The sequence below is a fragment of the Podarcis vaucheri genome (genome assembly GCF_965113315.1).
Source record: "Podarcis vaucheri genome assembly, chromosome: 9".
Lineage (NCBI taxonomy): Eukaryota > Metazoa > Chordata > Lepidosauria > Squamata > Lacertidae > Podarcis > Podarcis vaucheri.
Genome location: NC_138767.1, coordinates 29,899,828 through 29,926,897, shown reverse-complemented (window position 1 = coordinate 29,926,897; position 27,070 = coordinate 29,899,828). Strand labels below are relative to the sequence as shown.

Genomic DNA, 27,070 nt, shown 5'->3' with positions numbered 1-27,070 from the left:
ATACAAAGCTAATTAACATAAATTGCTGTCAGTGTTAGGTGGTGTGAAACTCAAATGATTGTTTCAGAAGAGGTATTATGGTAAACAATAGCAGATCATTTTCAGAGTATGTAGACGGTTACAGGTACAACTGCATGATAAAATTGCTGAAAGGCAAACAAAAGATTGATGCTTATTTGCTACTTAACGGCGATACAAAGAGGCTGTTGTCTATAAAAACTTTTTAAAAAGCAGTTCTGGAAATAGTTGGGAATGTTTGCGACTGGCTAATTTTCTTGTTCTGTTATATTATGATCAGTGGAGTAGGGGTGGTGGTGGCTCGCGACTCTGTTTAGAGCTGGACAGAGGTGCCAACTATCTGGGGCTCTGGGTGCATGAGCACCTACAAATTTTAAATGAAGGGGCCAGGCACCCTCAAGAGTCCACTTGTGCATGCCACGGGCATGCTGGCGTCACACACGTATATGCTGGGGCATACCGACATGCTGTGCGCATGCCACAGGGTGTGCTGACATCACTCACGCATTATCCTCCAGGAACTTGTCTAATATTCTTCTCAAGCCATCCAAGTTGGGAGCCATCACTTGAGGGACGCACTTTTTCAGCAATAGATGCTGCCAGGGACTGGACTGAGGAGGAATGGTGGAGATCGCCTCCCCAGCTTGACCCTTCCAGAGAAGAGGAAGACAGTATAGATTTACAACTGTGGTTTGCGGGAAGTCACAGCTCAGAGGAAGATGAGGGGAAATAATGCGAGAGGAGGAGAAGGAGCTGAAACAGCTGACTGACACATTATCACTAGAAAGCATTCCAGACCCCTCCTCTCCCAGAACCCGGCGATCATTGAAAGTAGGAGAGCAAAGGGCTTGGAGACAGATGGCCCTAAGCGGCAACCATAAGGTGGGTGGTTCTGTTGACAAATGAGGAGAGAAGGGGTATGTGGAGATTTACTCGGAGCAATGCCATCACTTCAAGAGGCAGCATGTCTAAGCCTCTCTCTGTGAATATTGAATACACAACATTGGTAAGAACTTTCCCTTGTCTTATCCATACCTGTCAACCTACCGTGGCGGTTTGGATCCTCTGGTGCCTAACAGATGCACTGTTATGCACACATATATGCATTTCTGACATGTCACTTAGCTGGAAAACGGTGTCGCAAAATTCATAGATGTGTGAATTTAAATGTGAACCAATTCAAATTTCTTCCCATTTTCCACTTGAAATAAAACAAAACTTTTTAAAAGTAACATTCAGAGTCTAATACCTCAAAGGAAGGCTACATGTTGAACACTGCAGTATAACTATTACTACTGCTGTTATTGTAGTTGTTTGTTTTTGTTGTTATTATCACTGTCACCAGCATTTTAAGGCTAAGGTTTCCCAAGTGGCTTATGTACAACATTAAAACATAAAATACAGACAAAATAAATTCATCTGTACTATAAAATTTAAAGCCATGATCTAAAAACACCCTATAGTCCAGCACAGTAAGTGCAGTGAATCAATTCAAAATAATTAAAAACTTTAAACGTATAAATGATAAAGCATCAGGCAAGCACCTTTAACTATAAAGTGAAACAAAATGGGCTTCAGTGTTCATTAAAAAGCTGAAAACCTGACAACAGATGATTTGGGTTTGCTGGCCGGCTGGGGAATCAAAATAATGAGACACAGGGGTATTCTAAGCGGCCTGTAGTTCAAATCAAAGGTAGAAACGTAGCCTTTAGCTTTTGGGATTGGCTTTGGGAAGACAGTGCCAATCAAGAGCAGCCAAGCGCAGACAATAGTGCCAATCAGGAGCTGTCAAAGCTGCAAATAGCAGGCAAACATAACCACCAGTTCAGCACGGCGTTTCAGTACTACATAGGTAGAACATTTGTACCTGTCTCAAAACACACCAGTTTGCTATGTTTTTACTGGTCATGGTACTGGACAAAGAATGCTTCTCTATCCTAACTAACGTTAGAATCTTTATCTAAAAACTCTTAAGATCTGATAAACCACGGAGGTAATAAAGCTGTAACATGGTGATGTGAGTGGGGTTATTTTTGCAGAAAATAGGAAAACAATTCACATGAGTTAGTATGCTATGATTATCTATGCACATGGGTGGGGGAAATTGCTAGCTGGCAATCAGAAATAAATACAGGTGCTTAGAACTAGAAAGGGTTGTTTTGATTGTTGCAATAGCTGAAATTCCCACGCAGTATGAAATAATCCCGTGGTGTGTGAGGATCTAAGTTCTATCTTCTGAGTACCTTGAACTTGAACACTTCAGCATGCAATTTTTCTGAATTTCTTTCATGTTGTCTATCATGTTTAGAACTCTTTTGTATTTTCAGTTTCTTTAATTGTTTAGAAAAGAGGTAACTGCCTGTCCACCAGATGATAGTCATTTAAACATACAGAAAAGTTTATATCAAGTTAAAATAGAAAATAAACACTTCAAACAGAAATAAACACAAGGAAACACTGTTAAAATATACACAATGAAATCCCACCAACTGCTCCTAAATTCTGCAAGACGCATATATGAAGGGTGTCTTAAGATGGCTCACCACAACTTTAATGTTTAAACCTAGCATTCAATGCATACTCTACACTGTATAGGGTTAGCATGCAAGTACCTTTTAACATGAATAAACAGCTAGCCAGCCCTGCAAATTAGAGAACTAATATCTTTGATGATATCTTCCCCTCTCTAGTATTTTCTAATGTGTGTAAATACACGACTGCACTTGTTTTCCTCCCAGTTTATTTAAATGTATTTAAAATATGTACATTGCAATAGAGACAGTTCATTTAAAATGCCTGCACTTCTGACAGCTTTTTTTTCGTTTTAAGTCTTTGAATTACAAAGGAAGGCGACAGTGGGAAGAATTTATTACAGCTTATTTGGAGAGAGCAATTTTGGACTTTTGGTAGGCTGCTTCATTTTGAAGAGTGTGTGGGTCTTGGGGAAAGCTAATTCCAATGAGAACAGGAATAAAAGCCAACTTGCATAATTGCACAAACACTGGAAGCTGCAAAGTTTCATTACAGCCATACATAGCAACCGTCGTCTGATGAAGCTGAAGGCTGGCAGATTCAGGACAGGCAAAAAAAGAGAACTTATTTGCACAGTACACAGTTAAACTATGGAATTACTTACATGGGAGGTAGTGATGGCCACCAATATAAATGGCTTTCAAAGGGAATTCAACAAATTTCATGGGGAATAATGCTACAATGGCTACATGCTGTCTCTGAATACCGATTGGGGGAATAACAGGTGCAAAGAATGGTGTTGCACTCAGGTTCAGGGTTGGAGCTTTCCATAGACCCCTGGTGAGCCACTGTGTGAGACCAGAATCCTGAACTAGATGGACTTTTGATCTAATTCAGTAGGGCTTTTCTTATGTTCTCATGCCTCACCCTTTTCCAATTCTGCATTTTGCTGGAAGCATTTCCAACGTCTGTTTCTAGAGTGCTCAGCTTGACTGTATTTTGGGACTGTATACTGAACACAACATTTTTAATAAGGATTGAGGCTCTTCAACAAAAAATGTCTGCCAGTACTATAACAGAAAGCTAAATATACCAATTGTTTGCCATAAATACTCGATGCTGAGGATGATTTCAAAAGGGAATTCTCCCAACTAAATGGCACTAACAAATCACTTGTTTGGAAACATTTCCTTGTTTTTGTTGTCCTGGTGCTTTGTGAGTACTATTCTGTCAAAGGCACCCTTCCAATTAAATAGATTAATGGGGTTTTTTGTGAGCTTGATGATGTTTTCAAAGCATCTTGAATTTCGATTGCTACATCTGCCTGGAATTGTTCTAAATATGTTTGGAAAAGATGTTTTTGTTGTTTATCATTTTCGCACACTCAGCTTTATTGTGATCCATAGACACAAAATACACAGTACAACAGTAGCATATGTCAACAGTTATTAAGGTGTTTGCTGTCCTGCACTCCTTTGAGATGAGGAAAATTTCAATAAATTAAATGAAATAAAAACTGCACTGATCAACCAAGTTTTTCATGATGGCAGTGGCAGACCTTGGGGGTCTCAAATTTCAGTGGTACCCTATGTGATGCTGAAATTTGGCGTCCCTTACCTCTCACCTTCCATTCTACATCATAGATCTACATTCTGTATCCAGTGCCTCCGACGATGGTTTCTGAGATCAAGGAGAAGATTTTCGCCTATGTCTGGACACAGTTGGTTGGCATTTTGACTCAAGATGGCTGATTGTATCTTTAAAAACTGCATTATTTCTTCTTCTTCCTCTTCTTCTTCAGATCTCCTGAGCAATGCAGCTAAAAGGCTGGTAGATTATCATTTTGACAGTTGCAAAGTTGACCTTACTTTTCCATTGTGAGGTGGTTGTGGGTGGTGTGTATCTGTGCAGGTCTGTCTTTCTTTCTGTTATGTATTTCCTCCAGGACGTTGGCACTCCCTTGGGTGCTTTTGCTTCCTGATCTGAAAAATCTCCATGGGAGGAGTTACCTCGTGACATCTCCCTCTGTCCAACAAATCCACTTTAAAAAGAAACAGCAGACTAGTCTCCATATGTCCCTATGCATACACCCAGCAATTTAAAATTTAGTCCAGAAACAGAGTTGGGTTCAGTGCAGTTGGCGTAGTGGCAATGTCCCATCTCAGTTTATAATCTAGGAGCTGAATTCTAAACTAATTGCAGTTTCTGAAAAGTCTTCAAAGGCAACTACACATAATAGTAGTCCAACCAGGAAGTTATAAGAAATGGATAACAATTTATGCCTCCATAGATGTTTGATTTTAGTTATTAAAAGTGCATTATTGGCCTGAGGGGAAATAATTGTGGTGTCTTCTGCTTTTATATATTATTGTTTCCATTTTTGGCTTTACTGGTTGCTGTGTTCCTTTCATGCCATTTATTTTTTTTCTGTTAAGTTTTAGTGCTAAATTTCATCTTTAAGGCTTTTTTTTTTAAAAAAAATGTTCTCTTTTGTTAGCTGCCTTGGAAACTACTGGGTTTTAAAGAAATAGAATTGCTTGATTCTTATGGAACAGTGTGGGCATAGGGTCATTTGTGGAAAGAAATCAATAACTTGCCCTTAAACTTCTTTATTTTTATTCCTAGAAAGGAACAAATATCTGAAAAAGAGTTATTATGGGATGATCAGATTCAAAGGCAGCAACAATTTAACAGTTTCATTGGAACTAAAAACCATTCTGAGTATGAATAGGTTTGGGGGTTTTTTAAGTGCTGAAATTGTAACATTAGGACAAGGACAGCTGCCCTGCAAATCAAGCAACCGTTGAAAAACCTGGGCTGTAAAGATTAAAGCTGTAGGGATGCAGGTAGGGGACAGCTTATGTGCCCAGAAAAGGTTTTTAAAAATGATTACAAAATACTAAAGCAAATTTCTTACATGGCCATGTTTTCTTTGCAAGTTAAGATAAATAGTGCTGCTACCAGGAGCTTGTCAAAAATGGCTTTGCAAGTCATCTGCATCTTTGCAAGCAAGCTAAACATTACATGCAGTCACAATTAACAAACACAGTATAATGAAGACTGGTCAACACCTTGCCTCCTTTTAATTTTTATTTATTTATTTGGTTTTTCAGATTGAAATTTTACAGCCACATATCCAACAGAAAAGCTAGCTTCCAAGGAATCTCTTGGACTTCCCTCCTCCCCTTTGTGGGTCCTACTGTTAATCATTTCTTCCTGCATCTTTTATAATAATCCAGATCTTTTATCTCTACACTGCATCCAAAATTCAGCTCCTTGCCTCCTAATCCAGGCTTCCTCAGCCTTCCAGATGTTTCGAGACTACAACTCCCATCATCCCTGGCCACTGGTCCTGCTAGCCAGGGATCATGGGATCATGGGAGTTGTAGGCCAAAAACATCTGGAGGGCCGAGGTTGAGGAAGCCTGTCGTAATCCTAATTGCAAACCACAGAAAATGTTCAGCCTTGAAGCAAAAGTGCCATTTTTGGAAACAAAGGGTGGCTATTTTTAAATATGCAGTGAATATGGAAGCATTGTGCCTGAAGTATCATTTTGGGAACAGTTTCACATGGATGTTTTGCTGAAGGAATGCTTCAAGCCCCAGCTCTTACATTGGCTCACAAATCCTAATCCTCCTACCCTCCTACCCTCGCAACCAACAGCCCTGTGAGGTAGGCTACTCTGAGAGAGAATGATTGGTTTAAGGTCACCCAGTGAGCTTCAGTGCTAAATGGGCATTTGAACCAAGGTCTCCTTGATCTAGGTCCACAATGTTAACTTCTATTACCTGGGTTATGAAGGCGCCTTAAAGACATTAAAGCAAAGATTATGGGATAATACACACAGTGACTTGCGATCTCGATCACACGCAGTCTGTAGTCCGTTGGCAGTAGGAGTACAATATGGGCATGTCTTTAAGTTAACACCTGACAGTACCAAATTATCGAAGGTTATTCACCAAAGCCAGACTAAACGTCTTTCCTTCTGCAGCGTTGGATGGCAGGTTGAGAGGAGTTTCCTACCAGGACAGACTTTGCTCGTGTGCTCAAGACATTAATTCTATAAAACATATTTTGCTGCACTGTGCGAAATACAAGCAAGCCAGGGCTGAACTGATATTACCCTTGCTGGTACCTTTCCCAGGAAAATCAGAGGCTCACTATACAGTATCACGTTTCTATTGGAAGACCAGACAAACGCTAGAACATTAGCAGTGGTGAAGTTTTTATCGGTGGTTGCAAGAACCAATGATCCCTATCTTTAAGTCTGAACAAAATGCTTGTTAAACCTGGAGGTAGGCTGTCTGAATTGTGCATTGCTTTGTAATGATTTGTTGGGTCTCTGGACTGTAATAAAGATTGATTGATATTCCTGAACTTCAACCATCTCCAGCAATTCTTGCCTCTCATTTATCCAGCTCACTTGTGCTCTGTCTTGGCTCCAGAACTGATCTTCCACTCCAACATTAGTTTCTGCACAACAGGGATGGGGAAATCTTGTTCCTCCTGGAGTCCTCACAGAAGACCTTCCAAGGATCACCTGCTACTGGTGATTGGACCAGGGACAAAAGTGGGGGAGGCAATGGATGTGACTCTTACCTTTGTATAGTAGGCTACATTCCAGTCATGCAAAATACAGGTTTTCACCACAGGCAAGCAAGAGCCATCACCACAGTTCAAGGACACAGGGTGCAGAGATGTTGGTGTTATGGCAAAGGTAGAGATTTCACCCACCAGCTGAATATGTGGACAGCATAGCTGCTCTGTGCATTGGCAGGGGAAGTGAGGGTTATCCTGTACCACCCACAACCTCCTCATGCATGGGAGGAGTCCTTCACTGAATCTGGTCATTTGTCCTTCTAGCTCAGTATTGTCTGCACCGACAAGAGCGAGCTTTCCAAGGTTTCAGAAAGGAGTCTTTCTCAGCCCTCCCTGAAGGTGTCAATGATTGTAACAGAGACCTTTTCCATAAAATGCTAAGATGAATAAAACATTAAAGGGAATTAACTTTCGGGCAGTTTGAGCCTAAGGGCAGACTTACACAACTCATTTAGCACAAGGATGAATTGTAATGATTTGATGAGTTCTGGGCTTATGTTGTTTCACTGCTGCAAAGCTGGAGTCTACCTTGTGGGTGGAACTGTCATTATACTGTATGTGCATTATTTTTTTGCAGCTCAGGGACCACGTCCCCTTCAAAGGGCCACTGGTGGATGGGGCCAAAGGAAAAAGTGGGCAGAGAAACAAATGTAAACTTCTCCTTTGTGGAGGAGGCTCATTTCTACGCACACTCACCCTTGTCGACAGTTGTGTTGCAGCATTCTGAACCAATTGCAACTTCCAGACGAGAGCAAGGGAGGATTCACACAGATTGCATTGCAGTAATCCAGTCCTGTGTTGGGAGCAGAGATTGAAGGATCTGTCAATTTCAGCTTGCTAATTTCCCCAATCTTAAATTCAGTACTATTTTTTTTTTTTAGAAAAAGAGGTGTCAGAACTCACCGTGAATGCCTCCCTTGTTCTCTTACAATGGCAATGGTGCCCACCTGAGAGGTATCAGAACTAAATTCTGGTGAGTTCCAGCTGAAAAACAACCACTGGTTCTTCACATTTCTGATTTTTTTTCTTTTTTATAATATAATCCTTATAAAAACCCTTCAATACTTTCATGCAAAAAAATCCTCTTTTTTGACAAGCAATTTCTCCTCATAGAATGCCATTTTTGTATGCTATTTTTGCCACTATATTCATTTTAATACACATCCCCCCCACCCCAATATGTACATTTTTGTAAACATTGGTAGATTGGAGAGCACTTAGTTTGGCTAAGTGCATATTTTGAAGAATGGCTGTGTTTCATTTCTCAAATTATTTTGGTTAGTGTGAATTGATAAATTCATATTTAAATGCAAGCTGAACTGAATTTCTTTCCCACCCCTAGTTGGGAGTAAACCTTAATTTTTGTTTTTCTTTCAGCCTACAATCTTTGCAGACTATTGATATATGGGCTCCACTGCAATATACATACTAAACACCAACATACTGAAGTTACTGTGCCTGGACTACTGTGGCAAAACTCTCCTACTCCATCAATATTGTACCAGCAAGAGTTGGTAAAGGGTACTCTACCAACGGGTGGCGCTGTGGGTAAAAGCCTCAGCGCCTAGGGCTTGCCGATCGAAAGGTCGGCGGTTCGAATCCCCGCGGCGGGGTGCGCTCCCATCGCTCGGTCCCAGCGCCTGCCAACCTAGCAGTTCGAAAGCACCCCCGGGTGCAAGTAGATAAATAGGGACCGCTTACCAGCGGGAAGGTAAACGGCGTTCCGTGTGCTGCACTGGCTCGCCAGATGCAGCTTGTCACGCTGGCCACGTGACCCGGAAGTGTCTCCGGACAGCGCTGGCCCCCGGCCTATAGATGTGAGATGGGCGCACAAACCCCAGAGTCTGTCAAGACTGGCCCGTTCGGGCAGGGGTACCTTTACCTTTACTCTTAGCTGAGGGTACCCAGGCTTTCAGTGACAAAGCTGGATTCAAAAGCTGCCCCTAGATTACGTACCTGCTCTTTCACTGGGACAAGACAGTTTGAGCATATTACACTAATCCTGGCCTGACAGCACTTGCTGCTAATTAGTTTCTGGGCCCAATTCAAAGTGCTTAAATGTCTCAGGACCGTAATACCTCAAAGTCCATCTTTCCCTTAACCTGGACCTTGCAAGCATCAATTGAGGCCTTTCTTCATGTTCCCCCCTCCATGAGAGTCCATAGGATGGCAACATGAGAATGGGCCTTTTCTGTGGTGGCTCCCTTTGTGTAATGCTCTTCTTAGGGGTTCTCACCTGGCACTTTCATTACATATCTTTAGGTGCCAGATTAAAATGTTGCTCTACAGCCAGGCCTTTGGCTGACTGAACCATCCATAGCCTTTTAAATGAGTTTGGGGGTATTGTTTATTAATACCATGTTGGTCAATTTGTGTTTTTATGGGCTTGTTGGGTGAAAGGCAGTATATAAATGTAATTTTAAAATGAAATGGGAGTGCATCTGCATTCAGGACAGTCAACTGTCCAATTCTCAAGCACCAGAACCAGCAACCCCTAGTAGCTCCATCCTGCCAAGATTCAAACTCAGTTTATTTCCCCTCAGCCATCTCACCAGATGGTGAAATAAAGCTGGGTGTCATCAGCCTTCTCATGGCACCTTGTGGCCCCACCACTTTCCTGAGGGCTGCCCCACACCTGGTGTTGGCTCTCTTTAAAGTTGTACACTCACTTTGGGACCAAACCCCACTGAGGACAGGGGGACCTCCCTTCCAAGCTGTCCATCCCTAAGGTCAAGCTGTAACCTAAAGAAGTTTCAGACTGATGTGCAAATATTCCTTAAGCCAGTGGTTCTCAACATGTGGGTCCCCAGATGTTGTTGGACTACAACTCCCACCACCCCTGAGGTCTGGCCTTGCTAGCTAGGGGTGATGGGAGTTGTAGTCTAAGAACATATGGGGACCCACAGGTTGAGAAAGGCTGCCTTAAGCTGTTTTAAAACCTAGCAAACTAAACTAAAAATAAAAATTCTAACCCTCCAGCTCCAGATCAATGTAATTCATGGGAAGACATAAATTTAGGCAATTGGTTATATTAGATTCCGGAAGCAATGGTCTCACAGGGACCCATCGTTAATTTATTGCAGCTAATCCTTCATTTGCTTCGGCGGGGAGCAAAGCAGAGCACGTCCGCCTGCGCCTGGGGATCCTTCTGCGGCTTATTTGGCAGAGTGGCGTCCTGGACCTCCGAGGCTCCAGAGTCTTGCCCTGTGCCGCTCCCTAGCCTCAATTCTGAGCACGCAGCGCTCCCCTCGCTCTCCGAACCTCCACGAGGTCAGTCCTCCAGCTGCTTTGCAGCCTCGCTGCGCCCGCTCGGAGCCGCGTTGCAAGCGCCCCTCTCCGCCCGAGGAAGCGTCAGCTGCGCCCCTCCAGCGACTCCCCAAGAAGCGCCAGCCAATCCCCGACGAGCCCCGGCGCTCCGGGAAACTTTGAAGGACGGGAGGCCGAGAAGATGCTCTTTCTGCTCACCGATTGGCTAGAGGCTCGGAGGAAGTCTCCAATAGGAGCCCTGCGCTGCTTTTCCCAAGCTCGACTTTTCGCTCCTTCCTCGCCTTCTTCTAGACGGGAAGGTTGCGGCGCGCGCGGCGGGTGGACGGGCGCGTCTCGCTCTCAAAACTTTCACACCCTCGATTAAGCGCCACCCGTTTGCTCTTCGTTTCGGCTGCCTTTCTCAGACGAAGGACAGATCCTCGTGGAGACGTCTGGACAATGAATAAAAGGCGAGTTGAGGCGCGGATCTTGCTGCAGCCTTGGCTGTGGGCGCCGTCGAGCAAGACTGAGAAGTGTCCCCTCCACGAATTTTAAATTTTAAAGAAAATTCCCTGGTTTTCTAAGCCTCCCGCCAGGAGCGCCCGCTTGGTCCGGCCATGCTGCAGAGGATCGCCGTCTGACCCGCCCCGTCGCCGCCATGCGCTCTCTGAACATCACGCCGGAGCAGTTCGCGCAGCTGCTGCGCGACAACAACGTGACCCGCGAGCAGTTCATCGCGCTCTACGGGCTGCAGCCGCTGGTTTACATCCCGGAGCTGCCGCGGCGCGCCAAGCTGGCCTTCGTGCTCACCTGCGTGCTCATCTTCGCCCTGGCCCTCTTCGGCAACGGCCTGGTGCTCTACGTGGTCAGCCGCCGCAAAGCCATGCGCACCGTCACCAACATCTTCATCTGCTCGCTGGCCCTCAGCGACCTGCTCATCGCTTTCTTCTGCGTCCCCTTCACCATGCTGCAGAACATCTCCAGCAACTGGCTGGGGGGTGAGTGGCCGAGCCAGAGGGAAGGAGGCGGGTCTCCTACTTCCAGGGAGGAGGGAGAGGGGCGCTTGACCTCCACTTCATTCCGACACACCACAACGATTCCCCCCCCCTCTAAAATTAAGGGAAATATTGGGGTTCTTTAATTTTAAAAGAACAAGTTTGTAGTCCTCATGGAGATACAGAAGCTTAATACTTTAGAAGTGAGTGCAGAGGAGAATAAAGCGGATACATAGTGGTGCAGCAATAAAACTGCTAACACCTGTGCAAAGCTAAGCTGGGTCAGGTTTGGTTTCAGGGGACCATGTGTTGAGGTTTCTGCCTTGCAGAGGGTTGGACTAGATGACCCTTGAAGTCCCTTCCAACTCTACAATTCTATGAGAGATTGCTGTGAAAGCAGCCACAACCATACATCTGGGCCTTCCAAGTCAGGTTTGTAAGTGGAGGGGCTATCTAAATGTGGGGAAAAGTTTTGATTACCTTTCCTTCCAGCATCATTTATCCTCAGTCGCTTTAGGGCAGTGTTGCTTAACATGTGGGACTCAAGATGATCCCAACTCCCATCACGCCTGCTCCTTGTCAGCACTGGCTGGAGCTGATGGGAGTTGGAGTCCAACACCACCTTGAAGAGCCACAGTTCAGTTTCCTCTGCTTTAGGCCAATGTTTGCAGATCAAGGCAGTGTGGTATAGTGGTTGGGAGTGTTGGACTAGGACCTGGGAGACCAGTTTTCAAAGCCCTGCTCAGCCATGAAACTCACTGGGTGAAATTGGGACAGACAGTCTCTCAAGCCTAACCTCCCTCACAGAGTTGTTGTAAGGATACAATGGGGCAGAAACATAGGAGCCAACTCCTAGGGGCCAAGGTCCCTTTGGGCCCCCCCAATAAAATATTTGAGGGAGGCGCCCCCTCCCAGTGGATGGGCATTGCCATTCAAATAGTGTGTGTGCACAGTCTTGTGACTGATTATGTGGGGCAGGGTGCTTACCTGGGTCCTCCCAATATTTTATTCAAGTTGTCACCCCTGGATGGAAGAGAGCTGTGTGCTCCCCCTTGGGGAAAGGTGGGGTAGAAATTTTATAAATCGATCTTGTAGCAAAGTTGTCTGTTTAAAGATAATCAACAGCTGCTAGCCACAATATATATGTTCCACTGCCATTATCGTAGGCAGCGTGTACCTTGACACCAGTTGCAGGGAATCACAGGTGAGTAGTGTTGTTGTGACCAAGTTCTGTTTTGGGGCTTCCCAACAGGACGCTGGACTAGATGGGCCATTGATCCAGCTGGCTCATCTTATGTTCTTGTGTCAACTTACACCAGCCTCACATGCATTCTGTTGCTGAATTGCTTCCATGGGTGCATCTTATAAACCACCCATAAAGCTCTCTTGACTGGGGAATCATAGAGTTGGAAGGGACCCTGATGATCTTCTGGTCTGAGTCCCTGTATTGCAGGAGTATGCAGCTGTCCCTTATGGGAATCAAACCTGCGACCTTGGTGTTATCGGCACCATGCTCCAACCAACTGAGCTAGTCCGAAGAGTTAATCATGCTGCATGATTTCCTATAGCAGCATCCATAACTACATTATCTACAGTCCAGCAGTTAATTCTCCTTCACAAGTTCCATTTAGAAGTGTGTGAAAATGCAACTCTTAGCAGAGTGTGGTCATAGTTCAGACCATGGATAGGCAAACTAAGGCCCGGGGGCCGGATCCGGTGCGATTGCCTTCTAAAACTGGCCCACGGATGATCCGGGAATCAGCATGCTTTTAAAGGAGTAGAATGTGTGCTTTTATTTAAAATGCATCTCTGGGTTATTTGTGGGGAACAGGAATTCATTCATTCCCCCCTCCAAAAAAAATATAGTCTGTCCCCACCCCAAGGTCTGAGGGACAGTGGACTGGCCCACTGCTGAAAAAGTTTGCTAACCCCTGGTTTAGACCCAGCTTCAGGAACAGACCATGACATTAATAGTAGTTGTACTACAATTAGGGACGCTGATTAAAGAACAATATATAATGTACACAATATATGTGAATTATAACTGTGGGGAGCTAATGGACTCCTACAATTTGCATTGTGATTGAGCATAGTGACTGAGTGTTCAAAGCACTTCAAATGTTATCTTGTAAAGATAACAATAGCCCTGCAGGTATTACTATAGTTCTGCAGATGGGAGACTGAGGAGGAGTTGCTAATGAATTCATGGTGGAGGTAGGATTTAAACCTCCTAATTGTAGCTGTCTTAGCTGCTGTGCCACATCAGTCCTCTCTCCCCAAAAGGCATGTAGCTCCAGTTTTTTTTTTTTTAAAATAATAATTCTAACATGGCATCATCGTTTAGGCCTTTTTCATACTGTGCACTAATAAATACAATAATTATGTCTTTTGCATTTTATTATGAGATTGACAAATAGGAAAATGCACAGAGCCTCAGGTCTATCCCAGATGTTCACAGCTGCAGTCTTCAATGAGATTTAGGAATTTGGCATTATTGTGACAATTGCTTCAAGTACTAAATGTCACCAACAGAGCATGGAACTATTCATAAATGACATCAGTGTTGCAAAAACATAAGCAAACGCCAACAGTAAAGTTGCAAAGCATTGTGCTTGGCACTCGTATTGTTCATCCATGCTTGTGTAGTCAATATCCATGAATTGGCTTGCACCTTAGACGCAGGGTTGTAAGGAGTTACAGAACTATACGGCAACAGTACTCTCCCAGCTTGTGACCCCCTGCAACCAGCATTCAGAGACTGAACGTTTGTGCAATGTAAGTGTTTAGCATGTTTAAGGAGACATAACAGACCAGCTCATAACTGAGGCTGAAAAACTGCATTAATAAGAATAGCGTAATTATTGCTTTTCCAAAAGTGTGACACTCAGTTGGATCCCCATCGCATGTGTATTGTTATGAGTTTGGGGCTCAGTCCGGATGATACATTGGATCCCTCCCAGTCCTTGGGATCCTGAATCTGTGCAGGTAGAATGTGTAAGGGGAACTTGCCAACCAGTTCCTTTGTCAAGGTAATGGCTTTGGCTGGCTAGTTAAGTACCATGATTTTAACATATCCTAAAAAGTTACTGTGTGCCATAGAAAAAACAAACAGATGGGCCTTTCCCTCACCCATCTGGAGCCAGAATTGTTGTGGGTATGAGCTAGAAGCTGGGAGACACAGCGACATGTCTTGCTTTGTGCTGAATCCAAAGCTGGACTTAGGGTTCCCCTGGAAACTGAGGGGGGATGCAAGATCTTTTGGAGTGTTAATGCTGTGAGACTCTCCAGCCTCATACCCAGATTGCATATAAATAAAATTATATTTCCTAAAGACACCACACATTCATAAAGACACACATTCATTTCAAGGAAGCCAAATCCTTGCTAAAGCAAAGACACCCCTAGACTCTCTCACTTCTTGGAGACTGGGGTGGTGTGTAATAGTAGAAAGTCAGCTTTGCCGTTTTGATGGTCCGTTTTGCTGTCCTGTCATTATATATTTTGCATAGTTTCACATGCTACTGAGTTTCCATTCTGATACAATGACCAGTTTATCAGAGCAATGAGTACAAAGTATCTGAAATCACAGTGAGGGGCAATGTATGCAAATTCAGAAATACAGTGGTACCTCGCAAGACGAATGCCTTGCAAGACGAAAAACGCGCAAGACCATAGAGTTTACCGTTTTTTTGAGTCATTCTGCAAGACGAATTTCCCTATGGGCTTGCTTCGCAAGACGAAACGTCTTGCGAGTTCTTGCGAGTTTGTTTCCTTTTTCTTAAAGCCGCTAAGCCGCTAATAGCCGTGCTTCGCAAGACGAAAAAACCGCAAGACGAAGAGACTCGCGGAACGGATTAATTTTGTCTTGCGAGGCACCACTGTACAATGTTTTTCAAATTAGGAAAACAGACTTCCATGCTACTAAGAAATGACTAGGCCCTAGGTCAGAAGGTTGGAGGGACATAGCAAGCTGGTGGAGAAGGGAATTAGTCTATTACTGCTGCCGTCACTGCCGATTAGTTGGCAACATTACCCAGCTTGCATAGTGTAGGCAGGCTGCCTTCACAAGACTGAAGTAGCTTTGATTGACAGCAGTAAACAGCATTAATGTTTCAAGAATTAGGAAATGATGCTTAGAATCAGTGAGAGTCATTGCCACCAGCAGAAAGACTAGCCGAGCTCATCTTGAATTTTTCTCAGTCCTTGAATTCTCAGTCCTTGAATTTTTCATGTGCTTTTAGGAGGAACAAGTGGGGGTGGGGTCAGGGGAGTAGACTAGCAACACAGCAGTGGGGGCTTGGAAGCAAAACCTTTTGCATTCCACTGCCCTTTATTGGCATTCTCTCTATGTTTCGCTCTTTGAATCAGGCGTGGATTTTCTTCTTCTTCTTTCCCCCTAGCAAGGGCTGTTGGCCTATAGAAAAAGTAAGTGGGGACCACAACTGATGGTGGGTAGAGCGGGAAACAAAAGTGGGCAGACTTCACAACAGTGCAGGATTGTATAGCACAATCTTTCTCATTGCCTTCATATTTACAGGCCATATAAAATCAGCCTTATGGCTACAGGTTCCCCACACCAGCTTTACAGCTCCCCCTCCCTGTATAATATATTTTAGTCTTTAAGACAGCAATGGGGAATCTGTGTCCCATGCAACTAAGTAAGCCCATTAGGCCTCCTCATTTGGCCCAGTCCGTTAACCTGTCCCATCACTGGAAGCTGGTGGGGTGCATGAGGACTCATGAGGTCACATGATTAGAGCCTAGGAGGTGGTTCCTTGTGAGGTCCCCTTGCAAATTGATAGGTAAAGGTAAAGGTACCCCTGCCCGAACGGGCCAGTCTTGCCAGACTCTGGGGTTTGTGCGCCCATCTCACATCTATTGGCCGGGGGCCAGCGCTGTCCGGAGACACTTCCGGGTCACGTGGCCAGCGTGACAACGCTGCTCTGGCGATCCAGAGCCGCACACGGAACGCCGTTTACCTTCCCGCTGGTAAGCGGTACCTATTTATCTACTTGCCCCCGGGGGTGCTTTCGAACTGCTAGGTTGGCAGGCGCTGGGACCGAGCAGCGGGAGCGCACCCCGCCGTGGGGATTCGAACCGCCGACCTTTCGATCGGCAAGCCCTAGGCGCTGAGGCTTTAGCCCACAGCGCCACCCGCGTCCTTGCAAATTGATAGTGGACACTTAAACCACACAGTTGTGCAAATGCTTAGCACCCAAGTGTCTAAACTTGGTTCAGAAGGTGTTCCTGTTCACACACTTGCTTCTCTGCAATCATATCTGTGGAACACCAGCTGGAGGAAAAGCATTTGAGGAAATCTAAGCATCACGTCTCCTCTCACAGTCCCCCCCTTGAAAATCACCCTCTGCTTTTGCAACTTTGTGACTGTATGTCTGACACCTAGGATTCTGCCAAACATATTGTTACCACCTCAAATCTTCAGTCTTACACCTCTTTTCAAGCAAAGACTGCTAGAGTCTGTATATTGTATGAAAAGCAAACAAGGCTCTTTACAGTGACAACTGGTGATCACGGTTCTGCAGAAAACAGCATGCCTAGAAGCAAATTTGGCATCATATGTTTAATGGAAGGCAAATGCTGGAGGTAATGGAATATTAGTACTCCCACTGTTGTTCCAGTTACTAACAAAGACAGTGTGTGTAGAGAAAAACAAAAGCAATAGTAGTGCACATTATATTTTTGTTGTTGTTTAAAAAATTGTATACCACTTGTTTTCTAGCTGGAATGCACTTTTGCAGTCTAGCTGTTCGTTATGTCAGGTTTTGATTTCCATCCATTCCACAGACTTTTAGTTGCATGTGCCATCATTTTATTCAGCTTTTAACCTAAGAACTCTGCTGGCTCTGAATCTGTGAGAAACCAAGAGATCAGTTCCAGCTCAGTTCCAGCAAAGAATCTGGTAATTTTAAATTAGTGTGTGCGATTGAGGCCCCATGTACATCCTTTCCTGTCACCCAACATGGTTCCAGGTTCTTTTTATGCAAAACAACAGATTTTGCAGAGCAGCTCAAATATGGATTTTTTTTGGAAAAGAAAATGAAATACATTACAACATTTGTGGATTCCAGTTAGATAAAAATCAAAGAAAATGGAACTCACTGTTCCAAAAAGGAGTAGAAAATTGTGTTAAGTTTGGGTTGTTGTTTTTTAAGAATTCATTTACAGTGCATGCCACGTTGAATCCCAGCTTGGGAGAAAGGTGGGGCAGAAATATATTAAATAATGATAATCATGTTTACATGGAAGTAAGTGCCATTGAGCTCAATGGAGCTTACTCCCAGATAAGTGGGGCTAGGCTTGAAAGCTTTGTTGCGAAAGTCAGAGACTGCTTTAAAAATAAAAGCCACCTCCTTCTCTAGCCAGCGCTCTCCCCAGATTACAATATAAGCATATCCAGTCTCCAGAATTAAATATTGTGTTCTGTTGCCCCCATCTCTCACAAGCAATAGAATAAGCAAAGAAAAACACATCTCTCCCCTCTAAGCCAGCTCCCTTCCTTATATAAGCCAGTTCACAATTATCACTCTTTATGTCTCTTCCCCAGCCAAGGACAAAACACCCCCTGATGTAGATGAACAACTTCTTCTCCCCCCTTTACAACAGAAAAGCAAGCTGTTGCACGAGGGAACCCAACCTTTTAAAACAAAAGAAAGACCTTCAGGAACCAAGAAAGAAATGATTTTTCTTTTTTTGCCTCTTTGCCTGCACTGAGGAAGGTAACCTGGCTGGGCTGGTACTAATGCCTTGCTTTCTCACAAAATAAATGTATTTAAATAAAGAAAGCTGAAGCAAGAACCTAGCGCACCCTCTCCCCAAAAAGGCGCACGCATCCTGCTGTTCGAGGAAAAAATGTGTACCAACAGGGAAGAACAAACAACCACATGGTGGCTTAGGAGGGCAGTCACAAAGCTCTACGCACATCACAGTCCATGTCTGGTGCAGGGGTCTGCAACCTTTAAGACAAAAAGAGCCACTTGGACCCGTTTCTGAAGGGAAAAAAAACTGGGAGCCGTAAAACCATTGCGACATTTAAAGCATGTCTGCCAGCGGGCGGGAAAGTGATGGGACGGTGCGTGACTAACGCACGCACCGCCCCCATGCGACGTCACAGCCAGTACAGCGCCCGCCACAGTGGGGAGTGTCGGGGTGCACAATGTGCCTCGTTCCCCTCGCTAGTATTCGCCCCGGAGCCGCAGCAAAGGTGTAAAAGAGCCACATGCGGCTCTGGAGCCGCGGGTTGCAGACCCCTGGTCTGGTGCCTCAGGGCCAGGCTCCTGCAAGAGAAAACATGAGATGGTTGCTTGTGTTTAACTGCTCCCTCTCCTTGGGAGGCAGGGGTTGAAGTCTACTGCTAGTTTTTTAAATGGCTGGCTAGGCAGAGAAGATGGACGAAAGCCTCCCAGTAATTGGAACTGTACTGATGTTATTGCGTGTGTCAGAAGAAAGACTGGACCATGGTTTTGGAGGTTTGAGGGTGTCCCCACCCCAAAACTACACAGGGTTACACCCCACTTTGCATATGATGTCAGGCACAGGAAAGGCAAAACTGTAGGGCTAAGTTGAAAAGGAAGAATCGAGAACACACTCTAAACATGTTAACCCTTCTTCCTTTCTAGCCACATTCATCTTTTTTATGTCCCATGGAGGACCTTACAATCTTCAAACAAAAACATATTAGAGGTCCCAGGCCACAGGGAGGTTAGGCTGGCCTCAACCAGAGCCAGGGCTTTTTCGGCTGTGGCCCTGATCTGGTGAAACGCCCTGTCACAAGAGACTAGGGCCCTGAGGGACTTGACATCTTTCCGCAGGGCCTGCAAGTCAGAGCTGTTCCACCAGGCCTTTGGCCAAGGCACAGTCTCACCCCCTCCTTTGGTAATCCTCATAGAACTCTAGCCCAATGGTTGCCATTAATTTGATTCTGAACTAATTTTAGAATGAATTGATTTTAGAATGTGTTTAAATTAATTGATTGTGATTTTATGTAAATTGTTACTTTTACTGTTGTTAGCTGCTCTGAGCCCGGCTTTGGCTGCGTAGGGCGGGATATAAATATATTATTTATTTATTTATTTATTTATTTATTTATTATTATTATTATTATTATTATTATTATTATTATTATTCAGTTTGGCGCCTTTTCTTGTCACTGGACTGTGACAGAAAAGGTGCCTGATTCAAAAGGTGCTAAATTACAGTTGGAAAATAAGAGTATATCAAGGTGGGGGGTACAAAGCTTTTCTTCCTGTTTGGATACGAGCAGGTGATGTCCCTGACTTTAAGGGTCCTCTATAGGGGATTTAACTGGGACGTGGGTAGCGCTGTGGTCTAAACCACAGAGCTCAGGGCTTGCCGATCAGAAGGTTGGCGGTTCAAACCCCCACGATGGGGTGAGCTCCTGTTGTTCGATCCCAGCTCCTGCCAACCTAGCAGTTCGAAAGCACGTCAAAGTGCAAGTAGATAAATAGGTACCGCTCCAGCGGGAAGGTAAACGGTGTTTCCGTGTGCTGCTCAGGTTTGCCAGAAGCAGTTTAGTCATACTGGCCACATGACCTGAAAGCTGTACACCGGCTCCCTCAGCCAGTAAAGTGAGATGAGCACCGCAACCCCAGAGTAGTCTGCAACTGGACCTAACGGTCAGGGGTCCCTTCACCTTTACCTATAGGGGATTTTACAGAGCTTGCCTTCACAGTGGCTTGGTTAAAGTGTAACACCAAACTATGGTTTGGTGCTTTGTGAAGAGTCATTCCCTCATTACTTCCCTTGAACGCTCCAGTTTAATCTGTCACTTTGAACTAGGGGGCAAAGTGTAACTTGCTTAGATTAGAGGTAATGGCAAATGATGGTTTGTGCTAACCATCATTTGCCCCAAACCATGATTGCAAACCCAGTTCAAACTACTAAACTAGAATTGAGAAGAGAAATTGGGGCACACATAAGCACTGTGCTTGTTAATGTAATACCAAATCATGTTTTGGTGTTGTGTCTGAAAAAAACCCCATGAGAGAGAACATAGCCTATTTTTTAATCATCATGTATGGAATATAGTACTGTCTCAATTGCTATGCAGTGAAAAATGTTGGAGAGAAAAAAGCAGCTTTAGTCTTAAAAATCAAAACCTGGTATCTTACTAGTCTCTTTGTGCTTGAAGACATCTTCTTTCAGTGATTCCACAGCTGATGCTTCTCAGAGGCTATCTGTTTAGCTCATTTTAGTGTTGACTAAGTTCTAAAATCTTCCTGGAGTTTTTAACTGTGTACTGACAAATGTATTTTTTTACTGACTGACGGTCGAATAAAATGATTGATGATGATGCTTCTCAGAGGAACTAAATATTATTCTCAGCAACTGTAGCTGAAAGAGTGCTTGTGCCTTTTATCCCCAAGAGATAATCCCCCAAAGTGCCTTAAATACTGCAGCCATTTATAAAAGCAAATGCCTCTGGTGTGTTTATGCATATCTAAGATGATCTGAAGGCAATTTAGGCATTGTGAGAAGTGAATTGACTGTCAAAATCAAAGTTGTCTTTGAAATAAGCTGCTGCTTATCTCTGTTTACTATATTGGGGGAAAGCTTAAATTGTATTTCTATGGTTGATTTCAAATGCCCGCTACGGTAATTGCTATGAGCAGTGTATATCACAATGTTTAGCTGGTGATCTAGCATGAGGTTGAACACCAGATATCGCCCAGCCCTACATATAAGCCTGATGGCACAGCCTGTCTCTATTTTTGATGCCTTTGTTTGATGCTAGGGACTTTGGGAAACTATTATTGTCTGAAAAGCAGGATAAAGGCATGGTAAATAAATCTGTGAAGAATTCATAGCATTTTCCTGTGAAAAACAAGAATAATCGTTGGCATCTGTCTATTTCTCAGGAAGAGTGCACCTGACGGTTTGGGTCAAACCGTCAGAGAGTTACAGTGCCTGCTGTGGCTGTATGGGACCAATATGGGAGAGTCATGCTTTATGGCAAGTGGGGTAGATGAAGGTGTCCAGTTTTGCTGCTACAAGCGTACGATGGTCACTGCTGCATCTGCATGACCTGACTGTTTGTCTCCAGTCACTGTGACCATCTGCAAGGAGTTCCCATACAGTGGGGTAAATGTTGCCAGCCTTCATGCCGTGTTTGAAGATGTCTTTGCAATGCAGTGTTCATGTGCCAACAGGCCTAGTGCCTGAAGCCAGTTCCCCACAGAGTATATCCTTGGGGATCTGCTGAGTAGAAGTGTGTACATACTGGGAATCTGGGCTTGGGAGAGCACGTCTTTATTTTAGATTCTATCATGCCATTTGATACCCAAAATCTTCCTGATACAATATATATGGAAGGTGTTGTGTTGCTCCTGGCAATTGTAGGTTGCCAACAACTCACTTCCATAAAGCAGCGTGCTCAACACACAAGCCAGGTAGAGCTTCATCTTGGTATTGGATGTTAGAATCACATTCTCCCATACCCTTTTGGAGAGGTGAGCCATTGCCGTTACTGCCTTGCCAATACATCTGTCCAGTTCAGCATCAGTGGAAAGGTTGGTGGCTATGGTGGAGGCCAGGTAGACAAAAATGTCTTCCACCTCAAGCATGTGGTCACCTGTTCTCATGCATGGAGTGCTGGCAATGTTGTGACTGAGGATAATGGTCTTCATCAGGTTGATGGTGAGGCTGAGCTCCATGCAGGCTTAGGAAAAATGGTTGATAATACTATGCCAGTTCCACAGACTGAAGTAGTTGAGGGGGCATATAAGTGATCTCAGAGGTAAACTGGATCCAGGTTGTGTACTTGGCCTGGTAGCAAATTGGCAACTAGCGCTGGTCTTTTGCCGTAAGTGCTATATGCTGATAGGGTCTCCCTCCTGTCAGCAATGGTACTGACTATGTCATTGTGTTGAAAGGTTTTGCATTAGATAATGTATTTTTAAATGGTTTATACATAATAATAAGAAAAATATAATCAGGTTTTGATCTGTGGGTTCTGTCTTTTTAATGCAATTTTATTTACTTCTGATGGGGACTTGCTATATACCAGTTACCAATCTTGATTGAAATATCTTTGGGTAATTTGTCTGAGGTTCTCCCCCTCTGCCTAGCTTCATTATTTTATAACAGAATGGCATTGTTAAACGCTTAACGTTTATTGACTTATATTTACAATGGGAGAGTTTAAAAATATGTCATCTACAGATGGATAATTGGCTCGGCTTGCTCTGAAGTCAGGTGATAAAACAAATGTTGCTCCAGTTACATTTAATGAGCTGTAAATGCCATCCATTACACATCAGATGGGATGGGGGACTGAGTGACTCAGCAAAGTTTAACAGCAAGGGCTTAATGAATTATATCTTTTTACTATCATTAAAGTTTTTCTTGGTTTACAAAAGTACATGCCTTGTCTCTTTTCTCAAGTTGTGCAGTCTTTTCTACAGATCAGTTACATTTGTTATGAGACATTAGTGTTGAGTATAGTATAAGGTCAGGAAGAAGGGTGGGAAGGAGGGGTGGTCGTGAAATTTATATTTTTTGCAGTGTACGTGGGGGGTTTCGCGTCAGCGGCAGGTTCTCGTTCTATTTGCTTGTTATGTTTCTGGTTGGGGGAACCAGGATATGGTTGGTTGTCTCTGGTTGGCTGCAGTGGGGTTTGTTTTCCTTTGGGGGTGGAGGACTTGTTGGGTCATGTAAGCCAGATCGATTTGTATGCTGTTGGTGGGTTCTTGATGTTGTCTTGTTGGGCTGTGTATGTGATAAAGGGGAGCTATATTGGGGTGAGGCATCTTCTTCTATTTGTCCCCGTGTCGGTTTTGTTTTATTGGTTAGCTTTTCTAGTAAGACTGTTTCCCATATGATTTGATACCACTGGTTAATGTTCACCCCTGACAGGTCTCTCCAGTGTCTGGCTATGAGGCTTCTGGCTGCTGAGAGTAGGTGGGTTATAAGCTCTGTATAATGTGAGTGGTCATTATGATCTTGGAAGATGTTCAGTAGGGCCAGTTCTGGGGTGAGTTCTAATACCTATTTAGTTAATTTGCATATTTATTGTAGGACTGCTGTCCAGAAGGGTTGGGTTTTGGGGCATTCCCACCACATGTGGAGGCATGTACCTGTGGATGTGCAGCCACTTCAACATTTTGGTGAGGTTCTTGGGCATATCAGTGCCAGTTTCCATGTTGTTAAGCACCACCTGTAGGTGATTTTCAGAGTGAGTTCCCTTCTCTTGGCTGAGATGGATTTAAAGGGAGGTTTAGAACACATTCTAAGTAGGTCTTTAGTTTTCCCCTAAAGCTGGACCAAATGCATTTTCTTAAAATGCAAGTCCAGGGAGAAAGTGAAGGAAAGCTAAACCAGAAGCTCATAACAAGGATGCAAAGTTTATCATTAAAGCTGTACTGAGGTAAAATTAATAGTCTTCTTGCTTTTTATTTATTTGGAGTATTTCTACCCTGCCTCTTGACCAAAGTTCTTGACTGATAATTAAAATTCATAAGATAGACAATAGTGCAGTGGTCAGGGCTAGACGTACCTGGAAATGCCAGGAATCAAACCTTTTATATGTGAGACATGTGCTCTACTGCTGAATTATGCCAGAGCTGGAGGTGTCACCTCATCTTGCCTGCCTTTATATGCTTTAAAGTTCCATGCTCAGACTACATTTTAAGTATTGTCTTTGTAACTGAATTACCATTTTAAGCCTGCTTGAACAAAGCTACTGTATCTGTTATTCTTCAACAAGTATTCCGAGTGAGTAAATATTATGTTTACCTTTTTAAATACTTTTTGTGTCATTATTGTTTTAACGGGGGGAAGGGGGAAATACCGGAAAAAATCCAGTCTGCTTTAAAGCATTCTGTCTAACATAACAGTACTGCTCTGCCCATATCTTTCAATCATAAAATGTTCATAATAATGCAACAGAACAGTCCTTTCAATCAAATACATTAAAGTACAGTGCTCTGAGCTAGGGATCTTTCTTTCCTTGTAGAAAATGATGGTGGGTTTTGAATTGTACAAACACAAGGGTGAAAACAGATATTTAGAGACAAATAATCCAAAAGTGTTCTAAGCTAGGGATCTTTTTTTCCTTGTAGAAAATGATGGTGGGTTTTGAATTGTACAAACACAAGGGTGAAAACAGATATTTAGAGACAAAGAATCCAAAAGTGTTCTAAGTATAAGCTTGTCGTGCTAGCTTTTGTATTTCTTGCTGAGAGGTTATTTTAATTCATGATTTCTGTTGAAAAACACTGCCGGTTTGAAAGCTGTACTTTACTTAAGTTTGGATGCTTGGCTGAAACTGCAGTACTTTGAGCCAGCTTACAATTTTTGTCAAAACAACTTCTATGATAGAGAGACCATAATTCTGTTGCTAGGCAATTTGGGTATCAGAATGCCTTCTCTAATGAAAAAAGGCTAACTTTCTTATTAGATCCTCTGCTACAAAATTGTATGCAACCAAGTGGCCTTTCATGTCTTGTCAGGTTTTTTGTCTGCATCCTAGAAGCTCAATCATGCTGAATTAGAGAAAAACTGATAATCAAGCTGACTGCATCAGATTGATTACCTCAGAAAGGTGAATAATGATGTCGCTCCATTGACAGTATGAAGAAGAAGAAGAAAAGATAAAATTGTGGAATGTAGAGTTTGAACTTTTTTGGCGGGGAGGGGAGGTAAAGGCTAACTGTCTCCCTGAGGAAGAGCAGTTGCAGTCCTAGGCATGCTTACTTGAGTGTATAACCCATTGAACCTAATGACATTCATGTCTGAGTAAGTAAGCATAGGATTACAACTATATATTTGGATCCTGACAGGAGCAAGGACTACTTCATGCTAATAAAACCCTACATCCTTCCTACTGTTATAAACCTTGAGGCAAAGCACTGAGCCTGCAATATATAATAATTTAGGGATGTGCAATTGAAATGTTCAAGCTGGCTGAAGCACAGAAGGCACTAGAGAAGAAGAATTCTGCAAAGTGGCTGGATTGAAGTGCGCAAAATGTTTTGATATTTATTTTATTAGATTTAGCATCACATTCCACCATGTGCTGCTACTGTCATGCTGACAGGTTCAAACCCATAAAGATGTCTGAGGAAAGAGAAGGGCGGAGGAAATGAGTTAGAAGGATCTTCAGACTTTTTGCATAGCTACTGCACAAAGACAGTTGCATGCAGAAGGAGGAGGAGCCCCGGGAACTCCTTTAGTGACAATAAGAGCAAGTATGAACTAGCCAAATTTACTGATCTTCATTTCAATAAAATGCCGAGCCAAACTGTAGCATGTGCACACTTTTGCTTTGTGGCTACTGAAAGCTTGGAGGGCTTTAACCAACTTGGGTGGCTTTCAAAGAGGATTAGACAAATTGATGGAGGATAAGGCTATTAATAGCTGCTAGCCACAATGTGGCTGTCCACTGTGAGAGACAGTTTGCCAGTTGATGGGAGAACATCTGGTTGGCTACTTTCTGAAATCCATGGGCATCTGGTTGGTCACTTTGACAGTAGAATGCTTTTTAGATCCATCACTGGGGTTCTTCTGTTTTGTTTGTTCTTATCTCACAATTTTTCCAAAGAGCTCACCCCAGTAGACATGGTTTTCACTTTCATTTAATCCTCATTGCAACCCTGGGAGATCCGTTAGGCTGAAACTCAGTTCATTTGCATTATTTAGTTTAATGGGAAAAGGATGTAATCAATCCAAACTAAGAGGCATGAAGGTAGGGTCCAGGCACTAATGATAAAAGCGGAGAGAGGGTTTATTTTTAATTAAAAAAAGTAATGCTGAATTGTTACATCAGCACAGTAGAAAAAAAGGAAACCAGTTATTTTTCCATAAAATTTACACACCGCTTGATTGAGGTTTTTAACAAAGTGGTTTGCAAAAGATAAAACAGAAAAATCAAGAGAAAAGAAATAAAAAAAATACAATTTATGTAAATACCTGAAAAGAGGGGGAGGAAGAGGAACATTAGGATGTTAATTTTTGTCCTCCTTGTGAAACACTTGCTTTAGATCATAATAAACCATATCCCCACTCCTCCCCTTCGTGTGTCCTTATCCTCAACTGTGGTGTTTACTTATTTTATTCACCTTATATACTTTCTTTACGCAAAAACACTAGAGTGATTTACAGTTTTAAAATTTAAAATAAACGGATGTAGTCCAGATGGAGAAGAAAACCCTAAATACAGGCTCATAAGCCTCATTGCGCCATGCTGCTAATCCGCATACCGTATTTTTCGCCCTATAAGACGCACTTTTCCCCCTCCAAAAATGAAGGGGAAATGTGTGTGTGTCCTATGGGGCAAATGCAGGCTTCAGGAAGCTATCCGCTAGCCGTGGGAGACCCAGCTCTCCCAGGGCTAGCGGAGACCTTGCCGGCACCCAGAAGCTTGGGGCGCGCTGAGCTCTGCACGCCCCAAGCTTCGGGCTTAGCACAGCACACCTGGGGGGGGGGGGAAATAATTTTTTCCCCTTTATTCCCCCCCAAAAAAAACTAGGTGCGTCCTATGGGCCGGTGCGTCCTATGGGGCGAAAAATACGGTAGTTGAGAAAAAAAACAATGCAAAAAGGAATCCTGCTCACCTTCTATTCTCCCAAGTGCAGTGCTCAGGGCACACTTAGAATCCCAATTAGCATTCCATTTTTGTGTGCAAAAGCACCCCTCCCCCACTGCTTGATGTTAAAGGTCTGACCCAGAGGTCCACCCTTTCAATGGCTCTCTTTGACTCCCTT

General features: G+C 43.5%; 2 protein-coding genes and 1 long non-coding RNA gene across 3 annotated transcripts in view; 2 read left to right on the top strand and 1 right to left on the bottom strand.

Annotated features, from left to right (window-relative positions):
- SMIM43 (small integral membrane protein 43) overlaps window positions 1–27,070 on the top strand; it is a 181,150-nt gene that overhangs the window by 90,233 nt on the left and 63,847 nt on the right. The window lies entirely within an intron of this gene.
- Window positions 3,866–11,208, bottom strand: LOC309540369. Its single transcript, XR_014223224.1, has 3 exons — window positions 11,146–11,208; window positions 7,786–7,882; window positions 3,866–4,472 (listed from the first exon to the last, which is right to left on the bottom strand). It is a non-coding gene; the product is annotated as an uncharacterized lncRNA (long non-coding RNA).
- QRFPR (pyroglutamylated RFamide peptide receptor) overlaps window positions 10,553–27,070 on the top strand; it is a 33,146-nt gene continuing 16,628 nt past the window's right edge. The window contains exon 1 of the mRNA XM_082237138.1: window positions 10,553–11,333. Coding sequence (XP_082093264.1) covers window positions 10,994–11,333 — 340 coding nt within the window. The 5' untranslated portion in view covers window positions 10,553–10,993. The remainder of the gene's footprint in view (window positions 11,334–27,070) is intronic.